This window comes from Arvicola amphibius, chromosome 4, assembly GCF_903992535.2.
Source record: "Arvicola amphibius chromosome 4, mArvAmp1.2, whole genome shotgun sequence".
In the NCBI taxonomy this organism is placed as follows: domain Eukaryota; kingdom Metazoa; phylum Chordata; class Mammalia; order Rodentia; family Cricetidae; genus Arvicola; species Arvicola amphibius.
In genome coordinates, this window is record NC_052050.1 from 26,962,746 (window position 1) to 26,980,458 (window position 17,713).

The 17,713-nt window shown below is 49.3% G+C and overlaps 1 protein-coding gene across 1 annotated transcript; it reads left to right on the plus strand.

Annotated features, from left to right (window-relative positions):
* Positions 1-3,862: 3,862 nt before the first annotated feature.
* On the plus strand, positions 3,863-10,684 carry Rsad1 (radical S-adenosyl methionine domain containing 1). Its single transcript, XM_038326380.1, has 9 exons — positions 3,863-4,106; positions 4,524-4,657; positions 4,761-4,965; positions 7,094-7,459; positions 7,661-7,724; positions 8,133-8,280; positions 8,625-8,679; positions 9,535-9,638; positions 9,863-10,684. The coding sequence occupies exons 1-9, from the start codon at positions 3,972-3,974 to the stop codon at positions 9,978-9,980; spliced, it is 1,329 nt and encodes a 442-aa protein (XP_038182308.1). The 5' UTR covers positions 3,863-3,971; the 3' UTR covers positions 9,981-10,684.
* Positions 10,685-17,713: the final 7,029 nt, after the last annotated feature.

Genomic DNA, 17,713 nt, shown 5'->3' on the forward strand with positions numbered 1-17,713 from the left:
GTTCCGAGGTTCACGTTTGTAATTCCACTACTTTGAAGGCAGAAGCAAGGCGATTGCTGCAAGTTCGAAGCTAGCCTGGGCTACATCATGACCTGTCTCAAAAAGCAAAACAGCAGAATAACAAGTCAGAAGGAAGAAAGGGAAAACTTATGTTTATCATTTTTTATCTTTTCCAACCTACCCACTTTTTATTTTTTTCTATAATTTTTGATTAGTGAAGCTGGGATTTCTCTAATGAACAGAGTCTGCCTCATAAAACCAAAACAGCAATTAAAAAAAAGTAGAACGATTTAGAACATGGAGCGAGACTGGGGCTGACGGTCAGTGGCCTGCCAGCAAGTAGCTAATCTTCATGACTCTTGGCAGGTCAATGGTGCCATTAGCATGATCTTAGGGTAGAGTGTTCTGTCCTCTGATGTCCAAAGCCACTGGATACTTGAATAGACCAAAATAAAAAGTCAAATAAATATTTCATAAAGGTAAACCTCAGGCCCCAGAAAAGTAATGTAGACTACAGTGACCCTTTTCAGAGTGCTATCTATTGCAAAGTTATTGGGGAATGAGTGACTAATATTACTTGGTTGTGTGACCCCAAAACTTAATGGGATTTTTTTCCCCTCTGTAGTGGGGATGGGACCCAGGGCCTCAAGCTTGCTTAGGCTCTGTCCTAGCTACATCATCAGTCTAATTGACTTTTTATTTGAGGCAAGGTCTCATGTAGTAACCTAGTCTTAATCTCCTTGTGGAGCTTAGGTTGGCTGCTTAAACTCTGGATCCTCTTGCCTCCACTTCCCAAGTGCTACCGTGACAGGTGTGTGCCACTATACAGGGCTCCCAATGATCGACTTATTGTTTTTATTAATTTTTAAATATGTGCTTAATGGGTGTGGGGGTAGGTGAGGATGGCACAGCACACATGTACAGGGTGGAGCCCCACCTTCTGGAGTCCTCTCCACCTTCATGTGCGTTCTGGGGGTCAAGACATGAGGCTCACATCATTGGGTGGCAAGCATTTTTACCCTCTGAGCCGTCTTGCTGGCCCACGGTTAAATGATTTTAAAGTTGAGTAAATCCAGGCAACTAAAATCAAGTGAAGTCTGATTTTCTCTCAACTTCAGTTCCCACTTGGAAGAGACAGAAATACCTCTGTCTGCAGCCCTGAGCTCCCTCTCATGGGACTGCCCCCCTTCTGCAGCCCTGAGCTCCCTGCACGGCTGCCCCAGCATCAGCACCTCTGTACTGTTGAGGAGCTGAGTGTTATGTTTAAGTTCCTCTTAAGGACCAGGCACCGCTCCAGATGCCTTCACAGCATCTTCTCTTGAAAGCTTCCCGGCAGCCCCATTAAGTAAGCATCCATCCACTCCACAGAGGTGACCCCGAAACAGGGAGATCTACTTTCTTACCCAAGGACATGAAGCCACCTGGTGGGTTAAGAAAATTTCCCCAGCACAATGTCAGTTCTCCCTGACTTGTATTTCTCTCTGATCCTCTCCTCTTTCTCCCTTTTATTCTTGGTAATCCTCCTGCCTCAACCTCCCAAACGCTGAGATTACAGTTGCATGTCTCTGTTCCTGGCAAATGTTATGTTCTTCCTGTCGTTGAGCCAGACACCAACGTTATCTAGTGATCTCTGAGTCTGAGGCCAGCCTGGTCTACTTAGTGAGTTCCAGGCCAGCCAGGGCTACATAGTGAGACCCTGTCTTAGAAAAACAAGAACAATAAAATCCCCCCAAAACAACAACAAAAATCAACCCTGACCATGGAAAAGCAGAGTTTATGAACATATCCGTTTTGTTTTAGATTCACATAGTTGATGCGATTGCTGACTTTGGCTAAAGGAAGATTAATAATTCTTAGTGTCCACCCTTCTCTGGTTTGCACCCCTTTCTGCTTTCAAAAATGCATGAAAGGGGATGAGTGAGCAAAAGACACTTGTCACCAAAGCTCATGCACTGAGTTTGATCTCTGGGACCCAGAGAGTGGAGGCAGGGAGCTGACTCCCTTGGGTTGTCCTCTGATCTTCACAGAAGCCCTGTAGTGTGAATATCCATACACATGCACACACGAATAAGTGAAAAATGCATAAAAGGCCCACAAGTAGGCTTAATAGCAAGATGGCAGCTAAGAGATTTTGAACCGTCATTTCTCAAGCTAGCTTTCTTCTTCCGATGCTCTCTGTCTCCTGAGCCATTAGTTTCATTGACAAAAGATGTCAATCTTCTAGACCCAGCTGTCTGAAACAGGTTCATTTTGCACTGGTCATCAATTTGCCTGGCTCCTGTAGACGGAACATTCAGTCACATTACATGAAGCATGTGCAATACTTAGAGACAGCAAGGGAGAAAAGGCTGGACTCACTGAAGCCTGATACCCCAGGGTCAGAAGAGCTGCCTGGTGTGGATGGAGTCTCATCTGTGTGTGTTCCACTCGCACTGCAGCCAAAGGATAGAAAAGCAGCCTTCCCTGACTTGTGTGCTTTAGGGTCACATACTGTTGGGCTAAACCACTGAAAGATACCCTGTTTCTAGAGGGGAAAAGGACAGAGAGTTTGGCCCATTCTGTCCTGTTCCTCCTAGATGCTGTATACCCAGAACCTTAGCTTCCTGAGGACCGAGGAAAGGTGAGAATTGCTTTTAGAAACGAGTGACTCCAAAGCCCTCCAGATCTTTCCACTCTGGTGAACAGTCCCTCCAAGCCTCTCGTGTGTGTCCTGACCTTCTCGCACACACCATCTCCTCCACCTCTTCCCTCAGATGCCAGGACTGGCATGACTCAGAGGCCACAGCTCACTCTCCTGGCCAAGCCAATACTCTGTGGAAAAGAATTCTTTTTCTCTTTTCTGCCTTTCCCTCCCTGTCTCCTTCAAATATTTTCATATCACGCGTATGGGTAGTTTGCCTGCATTTATCTGTGCACCACATGCATGAAGTGCTGGAGGAAGTTGGAACTGGAGTTACAGATGGTTATTAGCCACAGTGTGGGTGCTGGGTTCTCTGGAAGAGCAGATAGTGGCTGCACCACCTCTCCAGACCCTTTTTCTTTTCTTGAAACATCGCCCCATGTAGCCCAGCCTGGGTTCAAGCTCCCTAGATAGTCAAAGAAGATCTTGAATTCCTGATTCTCCTGCCTTTCCCTCCAAAGTTTTAGGATTATAGGGATGTACTGCCACACATGGCTTTCTTTTCTTTCTTCTTTTAAGCAAAATTTTTACTTAATTAAAAAGAATATGATGGAGTATTTTGCCTGCATGCTTGTGTTGTGTATTGCATGCATGCTATAGTTATTTTATTATTATTGTGTGTGCATACATGTGTGTGTGTGTGTGTTGTGTGTGCACATGAGTTTGGTAGGAGGCACCTGTGGAAGTCAAAAGACCACTCTGCAGAGCAAAGTTCTCTCCTGCCCCATATTTGTGAGTTCCAGTGACCATTCAGGTGAGCAGGGCAGCTGTCAGTTCCTTACTGGGCCATGATGTCTGTCCCCTCTTTTGCTGTTTCTTTGAGACAGACTCTGAGCACCCAGTAGGGGGACGGGACATGGGCGCCTAAAATCAGGTCATAGTCTAACCAGAGAGACAAACCAAGTCAAGATTCAATTCAGTGACCTACGTCTCCCAGCGTTCAGATTGGAGCCAGGTACACATTATAAGTAATTGACTAAAAGAACTAAGAGTTGCTGCACGGGTCATGAAAGTCGCCCTGATGCAGGTTGCCAAGAGGCCCACGGCCCACTCACTCCACGTCCTTGGGAAAGGACAGACGCGCCCTCGGGAAAGACTAGGCTGTGAGTATGGCAGGGTCCTGCAGGTGGCGCCGCAGATCCGAGGCCCAGGGCTCTCTAGCCGCGCCGGGAGAGGCAAAACGAGGTCACACAGCTCCTCGGACTTCCGCCGGGGCGACCCACGCGGCCCAGCCTAGGGCAAACCCTTGCGCCCTGGGCGCTTTGTCGAGGTCTCGGAACCCTGCCTTGCCATGGTTTCCTCCCGGGTCCGGATCGGGAGATGGGTGGCAGCAGCCAGGGCGGCCCAGAGGCGCCCCCGTGTGGACAGCGTGGGACAGCCTCAGAGTCCCGAGTCCACGAGCACGCGCGCCGCGCTTTACGTGCACGTGAGTGGGCGGGGGAGGGCAGAGGGAGGCCCTGGTTGGCGCCTGTCCCGCTGTTGTTAGTTTCCGTGCTCCAACATCAATCATACCTGGCATAGCATCCGTCCCCCACGTTCTACCCCACCGGAAAAAGTCTTGGGCCAAAGACTTTTTTTTTTTTTTTTTTTTTTTTTTTTTTTTTTTTTTTTTTTTTTTTTTGGTGCTCATCAGCTGGGTGACCCTTTGGAACCTTGTCCTACCAGAGCGGGCATAGTAATCTCAGCGCCACCTGCCTAGGGGCGCAGAGTGGCTTAGTTGTCGCAGCCACGGCCGACCAACCATAGAAAGGGAACGGGAATGTGTGAGATAAACCCTGGAAATAGCCTGGGCAGCCCAGAGTCCCACCTCAGCTCGCAATGCACCCCCCACCCCCGTCCCCAGTGGCCCTATTGTGAGAAGCGCTGTAGCTACTGCAACTTCAATAAGTACATTCCCCGCGGCGTGGAGGAGGGAGCCCTGCGGAACTGCCTGGTGACGGAAGCACGGACGCTGCTGCGGCTCAGCGGGGTGCAAAGGTCGGTGTTCAGGCCAGTAGACGAGGTCTTGGGAGAGAGGACACGATAGATGGACGTCCCTTGGGGCTTTTCCAGTTTTTACGGCTCCATCCTCTTCCTCCAGGGTGGAGTCTGTGTTCTTTGGTGGGGGAACCCCGAGTCTGGCCAGTCCTCACACTGTGGCTGCTGTCCTGGAGGCCGTGGCACAGGAAGCCCATTTGCCTGCAGATTCGGAAGTCACATTGGAGGCTAACCCCGCTTCAGCCCCAGGTTCCAGGCTGGCAGCTTTTGGAGCAGCAGGAGTCAACAGGTTGTCCATTGGTCTGCAGGTGACCCATTTCATCCACTATCCCAGTGCACCCAGACCCTAAGGTGGCATCCAGCCACTGGGAAAACATTTCCGGGTACCAGGTCTAGTACACGGTAGACTGTGAAGCAATACCTTTTTTTTTTTTTTTTTTTAACCGTTCTGTCTGTTGCTATACTGGCCTATATGTTTCCTGAGGCAGGAACATCATCATTGTATTGTTGTTGCTGTTTTGCAACACTGTACCCTGTAGCTCAGGCTAGCCTCAAATTTGATATGTAGCCAAGGATGACCTTCTTCTGCCTCCATCTTCTTAGTATTGGGATTCCAGTGCAGCCACGTCCACTTTACTTAGTGCTGGGGATCCAACACAGGTATGAGGAGGGGCAAGCATTGTGCAAACTGAGCTTTATCCCCTGCCCTTATTAATATCATTGTTACTTTGATATCACAACTGACACTGTAGCTCAGGTTGGCCTTGCAGCAGTCTCCCTGCCTCAGCCTTCCAAATACTGGGATTAGAGGCACCACACCCAGCTAGTTTACCCTTTTGTATTCCACGCGCTTAACATGATACCTGCTGCATAGTAGATGCTGCACGGGTGTGGATGGGTCAGTGGTTAGAATCCTAGCACGTGGGAACCAGAGTTTGGATCCCCAGCATCCACACAAACGCCAAGTGGGTATGTCAGCCTGCTGTAGTCCCAGCACTTGGAGACACAGATAAAGGGGTCCCATCCCCCTCGCTTAGGGGTGGCTAGCCAGACTTCACCGTATCAGCTACCTGTGATTTTGGCTCAGTGAATATGGTAGCCAAGATTTAAGGAAACTCCCAGTGTCAACCTTAGGCTTACACACACACACACACACCCACACACACACACTTGCCCTCACCCTCACACACATGTGAACACATATACACACAGGCATGCTACACACATTCAGACAAGAAAGGATAAAAACAGGGCGGGACAGAGACAGGCCAGCAGCCAGATCATGACCTGGTAAATACTGCCTAAGGGGCACCCAACCTGATGAAATCCTGGAAGCCTTCCTGGAGGAAGTGATACATGAGTGAGACAGAGCAGGTGTTCACCCAGTAAGGGGGTGTGGGAGGAAAGGGCACAGGATGTGGAAGGACGTTGCATGTTTTGGGGGAAGCTGTGTCATCCCCTATGACTGGGGACAAGGCTGCCGAACAGGACTGAGAGCCTTCAGCTCTTGCGGGAGTTTGGGGTTTCTCCCATGGTGGAGCCTCTGAAGGTGTGTTTCTGAAGTCAGGAAAAATCTCTGCCAGGTTGACCTCTGATGTTTCTGTATCCCCCATTTACCACAGGGTAGACCACTTCACTTAGAGTTTGGGGTCACAGGATAGTCTGATACATCATGTCTGGATGTTTCTGCTCAAAATGCTTGTTTTCCCCCCCTTTTTTTGAAGACAAGTTTTTTGTTTTGTTTTGTTTTTTGTTTTTCAAGACAGGGTTTCTCTGTTTTAGAGCCTGGCCTGGAACTAGCTCTTGTAGACCAGGCTAGCCTTGAACTCACAGAGATCCGCCTGCCTCTGCCTCCCCGAGTGCTGGGATTAAAGGCGTGTGCCACCACCGCCTGGTGAAGACAAGGTTTTATAGCCCACTCTGGCCTTAAATGTGTCATGTAGCTGAGGCCAGTTTTGAAGTCTTGATCCTCTTGCCTCCACCTCCCCAGGTATTGGGATTACAGATGTGGGATTACACCACCCCTGACTTCTAATTATGAGGAAACATCAGGGAAATCTAAATTAAGAAACCCTTGGGTATAGGTGTGGTGGTACACAGTTGTCACCTCCCTACACAGGAGGCTGAAGCAGGAGGATTACCATGAGTTCAAAACCAGCCAGAGCTCTTTAGTGAAACCCTGTCTCAAAAGGCAACAAAAAACGAGAGAGAGAGAGAGAGAGAGAGAGAGAGAGAGAGAGAGAGAGAGAGAGAGAGAGAGAGAGAGAGAGAGAGTTATAGAGATTAAATACACCCTTCACTGAGGAGTAGCTCTGGGTACTGCCTTGACCACCTACATGGTCACCCCCGTCTGTCTTTGTGTGTCCCTCACATCTGTGCCCCAAATAAGGCTGAGTGTTGCTGCCTCCCTTGTTACACCCGGCCCTCTCTCCCCAGTCCCTGGATGACACAGAGCTGCAGCTGCTGGGACGGACTCACTCGGCCAGCGACGGTTTGCAGACTCTGGCAGAAGCCAGGCGCCTATTCCCTGGCAGAGTATCGGTGGATCTGATGCTGGGGCTGCCGGCACAAAAGATGGCGCCGTGGCTTCAACAGCTCCGGAGACTGCTGCACCACTGCGATGACCACCTCTCCCTCTACCAACTGACCCTGGAAAGGGGCACCTCACTCTTTGCCCAGGTGCAGCAGGGCACCCTCCCAGCCCCTGACCCCGACCTGGCTGCTGAGATGTACCAGGAGGGCAGGACGGTCCTTCGAGACGCTGGCTTTCGCCAGTATGAGGTCTCCAACTTTGCACGGAACGTGAGTGCTGGGCTGATAACCGGAGATGCAAAATCAGTGGGCTGAGATGTGACCGGGAGAACAAAACCTTCTGAGGAGAGGGGTTCCCGTTGGGTGCGTTCAGACCTGAGTTGGTGGGATGTTCTCATCAGAGGCCGCTGACCTAAACGGAAAGGCCAGCGTCGCCTCTTTCAGTGCGGACAATTCCCTCCTTTCCCACAGGGGGCGCTCAGTACCCACAACCTGACTTACTGGCAGTGCGGTCAGTACCTTGGCATTGGGCCTGGTGAGTCGATTGTGAACACCCGAAAGCATGATTCAGGAGAGGAGCATTCTGGTTGTGTGAACTTGGACTGCTCATTTAACCACCCAGAGCCTGCATTTCCTTATGCAAAGTACACAAAACCTCTCTGTGGAACCGCGGAATGGGAATCTCCAGGCCTTTGCAGCCTGGTGCCCTAGTTCTGAGTTGGTGTAGATCAGAAGCCCCTGGGGGCTTGTTGCAACCAAGAATGCTGGCTGGGCCCTCCCTGCAGGACTTCTCATGGGCAGAGCTGGAGCAGAACCTGAGGATTTACATTTATAGTGGTCGCTTCGGGGATCACCCTTGGGAAAGCCCCTGATTTAAATCTGATAATTCACCATGTTAACTTCTGTTAATGTGTATGTGGGGGATGGTTGTTGATATTGTCAGGAGCCCATGGACGATTTGTGTCCCAGGGAGCTGGAGGTCACATCCGGGAAGCTCGGATCCAGACGCTGGAGCCAGACAACTGGATGAAAGAGGTGTCGCTGTTTGGTCATGGGACCCGGAAGTGTGTCCCCCTGAGCAAGCTGGAGGAGTGAGTACCTCAGCGCCCAGGGCTCGTCCTTCACCAAGGGCCTCCTGCACCCCAGAAGCCCCTCCATGCTTTTACATCATTATTGCCTGCCTTGCCTCTCCCGCTCTGACTATACTGCGTGAGTTCTAAGCATAACATCACGTCATCACGTTCCGGCATTGGGCTTAAAGAATGTGAGAGCTCAGCCTGGTCTACAAGAGCTAGTTCCAGGACAGGCTCCAAAGCTACAGAGAAACCCTGTCTCGAAAAAAAAAAAAAAAAAAAAAAAAAAAAAAAAAAAAAAAAAAAAAAAAAAAAAAGAATGTGAGAGCTTTCCCCTAAGATCCCATGTGATTTTCTTTCAGGCTGGAGGAGGTTTTGGCTATGGGGCTGCGCACTGATGTGGGGGTCACTCATCAGGTAAGGGACTGGGGTTCTTAGGTGCATCAGCTCAGCTCTGGGTTGACAGCTGGAGGATGGGCCTGGCTAGCCGACGCCTGACGGCAGAATCAGTAGGCAGTGTTGTATAATGGTCAGAACCTTAGACTAGGCCTGAGTACTGGTTTGGGTTTTTCAAGGCAGGGTTTCTCTGTGTAACCCTGGCAGTGTTGAAACTCAAGCTGTAGATCAGGCTGGCTTCGAACTCACAAAGATCCACCTGCCTCTGCCTCCCAAGTGCTGGGATTAAAAGCGTGTACCACCATACCTGTCACCCAGGTACTCTCAAGTACCCTGAAACTTCAGATGGGAAGGATAATAGATAACGACTGGAGCAGCTGTGGCGCACGCCTTTAATCCCAGCACTCGGGAGGCAGAGGCAGGCAGATCTCTGTGAGTTCCAGGCCAGCCCGGTCTACAAGAGCTAGTTCCAGGATAGGCACTAAAGCTATAGAGAAACCCTGTCTCGAAAAAACAAACAAACAAACAAACAAACAAACCAAAAAAATAGATAATGACTAATTAGATTGAGGGTTACTGTGGATGACGTTTGGGCTATAAAGCCCTGGCACTGGCACTGCCCATTCGAGGGGACAACAGGAGAGAGCAGAAGAGACTCCCCGCCTTACCCCCCCCCCCCCCCGCCCCATGCTGGATTTGGGTCTCCACATGCACTAAGAATGAAAGTGCCTGCTTTCTCTCTGACCATTGACCTGTCCTGCCTGGCGTTCATGAGCATCATTGCTCAGACACCATGCTGGACTTTCCCTGACCCCTTCCTGGATCCGGCCGCCTGGCTCTCAGCCAGCCCATTGCCCTAGCTCTTCTGGTTCCCAGCACTGGCAGCAGTTCGAGCCCCAGCTGACCCTGTGGGACGTGTTCGGAGGAAGCAGGGAGGTGGAGGAGCTTCGAGTGCAGGGTCTGTTGCTGTTGGACTACAGGTGTGTTGGTGCAGAGGGGGCTAAGGGGACCCTGGGAGCCCTGACTACAGATAAAGGCAAGGGCGCAGGGGTGGGGGGCTGCCATAACGCATGCGCCCCTCTTCAAAGTGGCGGAAACAAGAAAGACCAGTAGCGAAGGGTCTGTGGGGTCCCAGGGGTGCAGGGCAGGAATGGGCCTTAAAGCGGTAAAGGAAGAGTCATGCCCCGGTCTCTCGGTTTCCCAGGGGTCTCCGGTGTTCGTGGGAGGGGCTAGCTGTGCTGGACTCACTGTTGCTGATCCTCCTGCCTCAACTCCAAGAAGCCTGGCAGCACAAGACACCCTCACCTGTGTCAGGAGGATGACCAGCTGCTCCCGCATCACAGGGCAACACCAGCTGGACTTCCAAGGTTGGGCTGGCATGGTGGATACCTCTCCTCTGCCTGCTTTAAGGTGCCTGCCTCTCTGCTTTAAGTTGTTATTGCTTGGCTCTGATTTCCCCCACGGAGATGGCTACAGTGAACTGGGAGAAAGAGCATCTCTGGTCTTGGAGCTGGTGCTCACCAACATCTCAGGGGCCACAGATCAGCCTGTGTTCCCATGTGAGCCTAGGAGGTACTCGTCATGCACTGGCTTTTGTTGGCGCTTTTGGACACTAATTAACAAGTGATATTTGGAAGTTATTCTGCAGGGAATTGTGTCTGTTGGAGAAGTCTCCCTCATTCTGGAGTAAAGCCCTGAGTTGGCGTGTATGAATCAGTAGAACTAAATCCCCTCCAGGTATCTTAAACAAGGAAAAAAACATAAGAATGGGATATTTACAGAACCATTTGAGAGGCTGGAGAGATGGTTCAGTAGTTAGAGCACTGCTCTTCCAGAGGACCAGGGTTCAGTTCCCAGCAGCCATGTGGTGGCTCTCAACCAACTGTGACGCCCATTCTAGGGGAACAAGAACCCTCTTCTGACCTCTGCAGATACCAGGTACACATGTGGTACATGGACATTCATTCAGGCAAAACACTCATATGTATAAAATAAAAATAAATCTTTTCTAAAAAAGCATATTTGATATTTTTGGTCAAGGCTATTTGTTGTACAGAATGGGTCCCATACTCTGGGTTTATCTGATCATCTTATTGTTTTCTTTTCTTTTTCAAGACCAGGTTTCTCCGTGTTATAGTCCTGATTGTCCTAGAACTCATTTTGTAGACCAGGCTGGCCTCAAACTCACTGAACTCAAGTGCTGGGATTGCCATAACATAGGAAAAAACTTTCCTTTGTTATTGTTGTAATGTTAGGGCCAAACCTATGGCCTTGCTCAAGTCGGACAATTGTTCTGTTGCTGAACTAAGCCTCAGTTTCTTTCCTTCCTTCCTTCCTTCCTTCCTTCCTTCTTTCTTTCTTTCTTTCTTTCTTTCTTTCTTTCTTTCTTTCTTTCTTTCTTTCTTTCTTTCTTTCTTTCTTTCTTTTTAATTGAGCGACCCTCAGTGTTAGTATCCAGACCAGACTGCTGCTTAGGCCATGCTCACCTGCAGCATCCTCCTCGGTCTATGCTAGAAATGCCAGGCTGTGAATCCCTAGCCCTTAGCGGGCTCCTCGATGTCCCACCCTATAGTCCCCACCTTGTCATGCTCCCTGGACATGGGAGGGCTGTCATAATGGGTTTGCCTCAACTAGGCACCCTCCTCTTCAAAGTGGCTTATTCCTTCCTGGCAATACAACACCCTCCTTCTTCCCTACTGCCTGCAGGGGAATCAGAGACAGCCCAGAGGAAGGCCCTCTTCCTCCGAAGCCTAGAGGAAGGGACCCCCCCCCCCAACTTTGCCTTGCAGAACTTGAATTATCGTCAGAGCCCCAGCCATGTTATCCACGTGCCCATAGCACTGGGGCCTGAGTGCTCCTCAGAGTCCACACTGTGCTGCTGCCTGTTTGTGTATCTGTCGCATTAATACTTCTTTTAATAAATCTCTTCCTCTTTTAGTAAATCTCTTACTCTTTGTCTTAAAGACAAACCTAAGTGTCCCATGTCTCCCCCTACCCCGCTTGAGCCACTCCCAGCCATTCACTCTTTTCTTGGGAATTGTATGGTGTGTGTGTGTGTGTGTGTGTGTGTGTGCGCACACACACACACACACACACACGGTTTGTTTCACTGTATGCCATGCATGTGTATGTCTGTGTGTGTATGGTTTGTTTGGCTGTAAGCCATGCATGAGTGTGTTTGTATGTGTGTGTGCATGCATGCACATGATTTGTTTTGCTGTATGCCGTGTGTGTGTATCTGTGTGCGTGCGTGCGTGCGTGCGTGTGTGTGTGTGTGTGTGTGTGTGTGTGTGTGGTTTGTTTTGTTGTGCTGGTACTGGACCTCAGGCCCTCCTGATGTTGTGCAATCCCCCATCACTGAGCTACATCCTCAACGTAAGGCGCTGTAACTGACTCCTTATCATGGCAAAGGGTCCCAGGGTGCCATAATGATTTAGAAACCCTGCAGATGCTGGGTTTCATGCTGGGCTCCGTCTCCAGTGGATGATTGATGAAGGATGGGGTTCCCCCCCACCTCTCAGGGGTAAGCGAGTGTATTTTCCATGTGCTGGTGGTTGTGAGTGCCAGGCCTTCTTTGACCTTGTGGTAACTGTTACTCCCTCTCCTTTATTCATGAGCTAGTCTTCTAGCATCAGTGGTATGCCAGGCGCTGTACTGGGCATGAACAGAGGAATAGAATAAGACCTGTCTGTGCTCTTAGGGAGCTTGATGCCATGTTGACAGATGTTCAGAGAGATAAACCCGGGGCTGTTGGTTAAGGTGTTACAGATAGCTAAGGGAGCCTAAGGGCATTTGGTTTTGAGGGTCTGAGAGGAAGGAAGGAAGTTTTGTTTTTCTTACCAATTCTTAATACCCCTAGGGCCCTGGACAGCCTACGGAGCAGCTGGTGGGTGGCCTTTGCTGCTCAAGGGTCCCTGCCCCAACCTTCCCCTCATCTTGATATTCAAGAAGCTAGCACAACCCTGAGGCAGGTGTTCCATCAGATAAACCGAGGCCACTCGGGTTTCTCCTAACTGCCAGGACTTGTGCCACCTGAGATGTCTGGGTCCTCCCTGTTGAGGCACCTCAGGGAGCCTGTGCAGGGGCTGGATGGGAGCCAGGGAGATCAGGGTGGCCCCAATCACCTCCCATGACTCAGCCTCATCCCGCCCTTCCAGATGAATCAGAACCTCCCAGAAGTGGGGCCCAGGCATCAAGCTGTTGAATGTTTCCTCAAGGCTCCAAACTCGGGCCCAGAGACTGTCTTCTCCCACCTTGTGTCCTGGGGTGGGGACAGGAAAGTGGCTACTTCCTGACATGGCAAAGTGGGAGTGGGAGCCTCCCATGGCTGGTCCATCGAGTCTTCCATTTGGGGACTTTAGCTGTTGTCTTCTCCGCACTGTTTCGTGTTTTCAGACAGCGTCTCATGTCATCTGGCCTTGGCTGAAAGTAACCTTTAACTTCTGATTCTGCCGCTGCCGCCACCCAGATGCTAGCATTTACAGGCATGTCCCACCATGCCTGGCCTCTTCTCCTATATATATAAATCATCTTCGGTTACATGTAATGCCTAATGCAGTATAAATCTGTAAATAGGGCTGTCAAGATGACTCAGTGGGCACTTGTCAGCAAGCCTGACAATCCTAGTTTGATCCCCAGTTTCCTACATGGTAGGAAAGAGCTACCTCCTGCAAGTTGTTGACTAACCCCCCCCCCCAGAGTATCATGGTATGCACAGACACCCCAAATAAATACATGTAATTTTTAAGAAGGTGTGTGTTGCGGGGAGTGTTGCTGGGGCAATAGCTCATCGGTTAAGAGCAGTAGGTACTTTCGCAGAGGACTTGGGTTCACTTCCCAGCACCCTCATCATGGTTTGTTCGCCAAGTTCTGGGGGAGGATCTGGCGCCCTCTTCTGGCCTCTGCAGGCACTAGGCGTACATGTGGTACACATACAAGCAAGCAAACACTCAAACATTTTTTCAAAGATAATTTTTAACTTAAAAAATATGTATATATACATACACACATATATATTAGGGCATAATGTTTAGAGCATAATGACAAGGAAGAAAATATATAGGTGTTCAGTACAGAAGCAGTTTCTCCCTGAAAATTCTCCTTTGGGAATTTCTTGAATCTGCAGATAGTGAACCCACAGATACACCACTTGAGTACCCCGTCTTTGAGCAGCTTTAATGATGAAGGTCCATTTTACTCTGGCCCTGCTCTGTGGCATCACCCATTTCCTGGGGTAGAAGCACATTCTCTTTTGCTTGATTCAGCAGAGAAAGCCACAGAGCGAGATGACTGAGTTGTATAACTGCTCAGCCTTTGCTACTATTCCTTGGAGTATGAGAGATCCTAGAGACCTGAGAAGGGGCAGTGCCCAGCCCCCACTGTAAGAAGTGATGGGTGGACCACTGCCTGTGTGTCCCTCTGGGACAGGGATCTGCACTGTTCAGACAGAGAGACCCTTGTGGCAGTCCGGTCTCAGAGTAGAGCCAGTGGCGGGCAGAGGAGCAGCTGGACATAAGAGAGAAGCAGAAAGAAATTAGCATTTGCTGTGTTGCTAGTATATTTTCAGATAGTTAGCACAGCACAGTTGAGACTAAGCTGTCAGATGCAATTGGTGGTCCCAGCATTCAGACATTAATGGTTACTAGGCTGGGTGTGGGTGTGGCCATGTGGCTCAATGGTACGGTGCTTGCCCAGCATTTGGCAGCCTTGAGTTCCATATCCAGTGCTGAGAGGATGAAGATTACCACTGTTATGCTTCTGTGGATACGATGGGGATATAGCTCAGGCGTGAGAGGCTTGCCTAGCATACACTGGTGCAATCTCCAACATGGAATAAGCCTGGCAGCTGTCCGACACCTGGAGTCCTTGCACTCGGGAAATGAAGGCAGGAACCAGGAGTTCAGGGTCAGCTTTAGCTATATAGCATTTTGGAGGATGCCATGGGCTGTATGGAACTCCAAACTCTAGGCATCCAAATTCCATTGAGTGAGCTGATTCTTTTTTTAACCAGAGTTTACACTGCACCTTATATAAATACTAAATGTACATGCATAGTTGCCTAGAACCCAGTAAAAGACTCCCAGATCTCTAGTTCTCCTGTCTTTCTTTTCCCTGATGGGAACTTTAAAGCCAACTTTTAAACTATTATAAACGAGCAATACAATGGAAACATTAGGCAGAATTGTAAATGGAAATCAAAACCCCCAGTAATGTTCTCACTGGTTTTATTTGCCCACGTGTCCTTCCTGCGCTTGTCCAGGGCAAAGCCATATTTTTGCTGAGTATCCAGGCCCGGGTCTAATTTTGTACCCTGCCGCTTTAGCATCTCATTTTTCACAAGCGTCACGGTCATCATCTTCCTCTTCTTAATTGTTGTACAGTGTTCCGGTGAGTGAGCCATTTACTAATCATTCCCCTAATGTAGATCACTTACATGGTTACGCTGTTTTCCCCATGATGAGTACCGCTGCAGTGTGGTTTTATGGATATCATTGCTTCCTTTGTTTGGATTGTTTCCTCTAGTCAGTGTCCCAGGAGATGGCGGGGCTGAAGGTTATAAATGCTTTAGCGACCCTTGGCATGAATTGTTTTCCAAAGGGTTTTCCTAAAAAAGAAAAAAAAAATCTGCTGAGAAAAAAATACACATCTTTTTTTTCAACCACATAAAGGAAAAGCAAAAAATTATACTACAGAAATTTCTACAACATTCGGATGCTGATTGTTCCAGACAGCTCGTGTTGCATAGATATATAAGTAGATGGAGAGATAAAAATAATTTTTAAACAAAAGGGATCATATTCCTATGCCAGTTTTGTACACGTGTTTTTCTTTCTTTTTCCTTCCTTCCTTCCTTCCTTCCTTCCTTCCTTCCTTCCTTTCCTTCTTTCCTTTTTTCAACTGAACATGTTCTGGATTTTTCTAGTTGGTTCTTTGAGCAGCTGTGCCTGGGTGCTGGCACAATGAAGTGAGGAATTGCTATAAACCAGACACCGTGCCAACGATTTTGCCCGAGTTTAGTTGTTGAGGCTCAACAAGACCCAGTGAGAGAAGGTGTCCCTTTCACAAAGTCGTAGACTCAAAGAAATTGCCCAAGGTCACATGACCAGAGAGGGGGAGTTGGGGGAGAGGGGATGGGAGAGTAGGGGGGGGCATTGGGGAGTGGTGCTTGAGCAAAATTCTTTGAATCTCCAAAACAGATGCTTATACAAAATAGTATAAGAACATATTTTTGTTTGTTTTTAATTAGCTTTCTTATTGTACCTTTTTTTTAAAAAGTGAGGATCCCTCACTGTTCCTGCCTCCTAGCGCCTCCATGAGCCACGAGAAGAGGAAAACTGGGGAGAGGTGGGTTTCCACAGCATCAGCTTACACACAGAACTGAACAGACAGGCACAAAGCCATTATTGAGGTTAAGATAATAGTGGAGGACAAGGGGGACAGAGGATGGGCAGTAGGGTACCCTTAGAAAATCCAGCCACCCCCAGTTGGGTACCTTAAGGGAGCCACGGTTGGCTCCAAACCAAGAGGAATTAGAAGACAAGGCCATTTAGAGTAGAGCTCACTCTTGCTCGCTGAAGACAGTACAGGGGGTAGGAGGGACAGTTTGGCAACTGGGATCAAGCGGTTGCCCCCTCCACTCCCTGTAGGATCCCTTTCCTCAGCCTCTCTGGTCTAGCGAGAAGAGGGCAGGTCTGGATGGGTCTGGATGCAGTTCATTTGGAAGTCACGTTTGAGGTCTGTGTGTTGCTGCTGCCGCCGCTGCCAGCACCATCACCACCCCTCACCACCTCCTCCTTCTCCTCCTCTTCCTTTCCATTCTTCATATTTATTTTTAATTATGTATACCTGTGTGTCTGCGTGTGGGTATGTGCACACGAGTGCAGATGCCCCTGGAGGACACAGAACCCCTGGACCCGGAATTCCAGGCACTTGTGAGCCACCCGATGTGAGTGCTGGGAACCAGCTTGAGTCCTGCAAAAGTAGTGCCTGCTCTTAATCGTTGTGCCACCTCTCCAGACTCCCCCAGTGTAGTGAGGAGGCCAGTGGGCCACTTCCCGCCACCCGGCTAGCTTTACCCGAAATAATACACGGAAACTGTATTCTTTTAAACACTGCCTGGCCCATTAGTTTCAACCTCTTACTCACATCTTGATTAACCCATATCTAATAATCTGTGTAGCACCACGAAGTGGTGCCTTACCGGGAAGATTCTAGCGTACATCCATCTTGGGCCGGAGCTTCATCGCGGCTGTCTCAGAGAGGAGAGGCATGGCATCTGACTAACTTCCCAGCATTCTGTTCTGTCTATTCGGCCCACCTAAGGGCTGGCCAATCAAATGAGCCAGGCAGTTTTCTTTATTAACCAATGAAATCAACTCAAACAGAAGACCCTCCCACATCACCCCAGATTCTCTTTGATGGCTGAATTGACCATTTTGGTCTTAACATTCTCAGGGGGCCAAAAGGTGAGCACCAAGTCCTATTTCTTGTTGTCCTTAATCTTGTAGGCTGCATCATGGAGACTGTGATGACATCCTGGTCTGGCTGCCTCTTGACAAAGGTGCTGTGGCGGGGTGGGCATCCACGATCTGCCCTGTGTCGCCATGCCGTCCTTCCGGATGGCGTTCTTGTTCTGTTTCTTTACCTTTCTCTGGTGCTGACGGTTGGGTATTGTCATTTCATTGGACACTCTGGTGACACATCAGAGACAGCGACATGAGTGGCTGTGTTTCTGGAAGCGAAGAAAGACAAGAACAGCAGAAGAACTGAGCCTTTTTGTCTGTTTTGTTTTGGGGTTGGTAGGGTTTTTTTTGTTTGTTTGTTCGTTTGTTTTTGTTGTTGTGTTGTGTTTTGATTCTTTTTTTCTTTTTTTCTTTTCTGAGACAGGGTTTCTCTGTGTAACAGTCCTGGCTGCCCTGGAACTCATCACTCCGTTGACCAGGCTGGCCTCGAACTCACTGAGATCCGCCTGCCTCTGCCTCCCAAGTGCTGGGACTAAAGGCGTGCACCACTATCACTGGACCTGGTGGGCTGGTTTTGAGACAGGGTCTCATGC

What these genes read in the sequence shown, in the direction of transcription:
- Rsad1 (XM_038326380.1), top strand. Translation starts at nt 3,972, where the DNA reads ATGGTTTCCTCCCGGGTCCGGATCGGGAGATGGGTGGCAGCAGCCAGG. An exon ending in CCCCTGAGCAAGCTGGAGGA is followed by an intron (nt 8,281 to 8,624) that starts GTGAGTACCTCA and finishes ATTTTCTTTCAG; the next exon opens with GCTGGAGGAGGTTTTGGCTA. An exon ending in CTGTTGCTGTTGGACTACAG is followed by an intron (nt 9,639 to 9,862) that starts GTGTGTTGGTGC and finishes TCGGTTTCCCAG; the next exon opens with GGGTCTCCGGTGTTCGTGGG.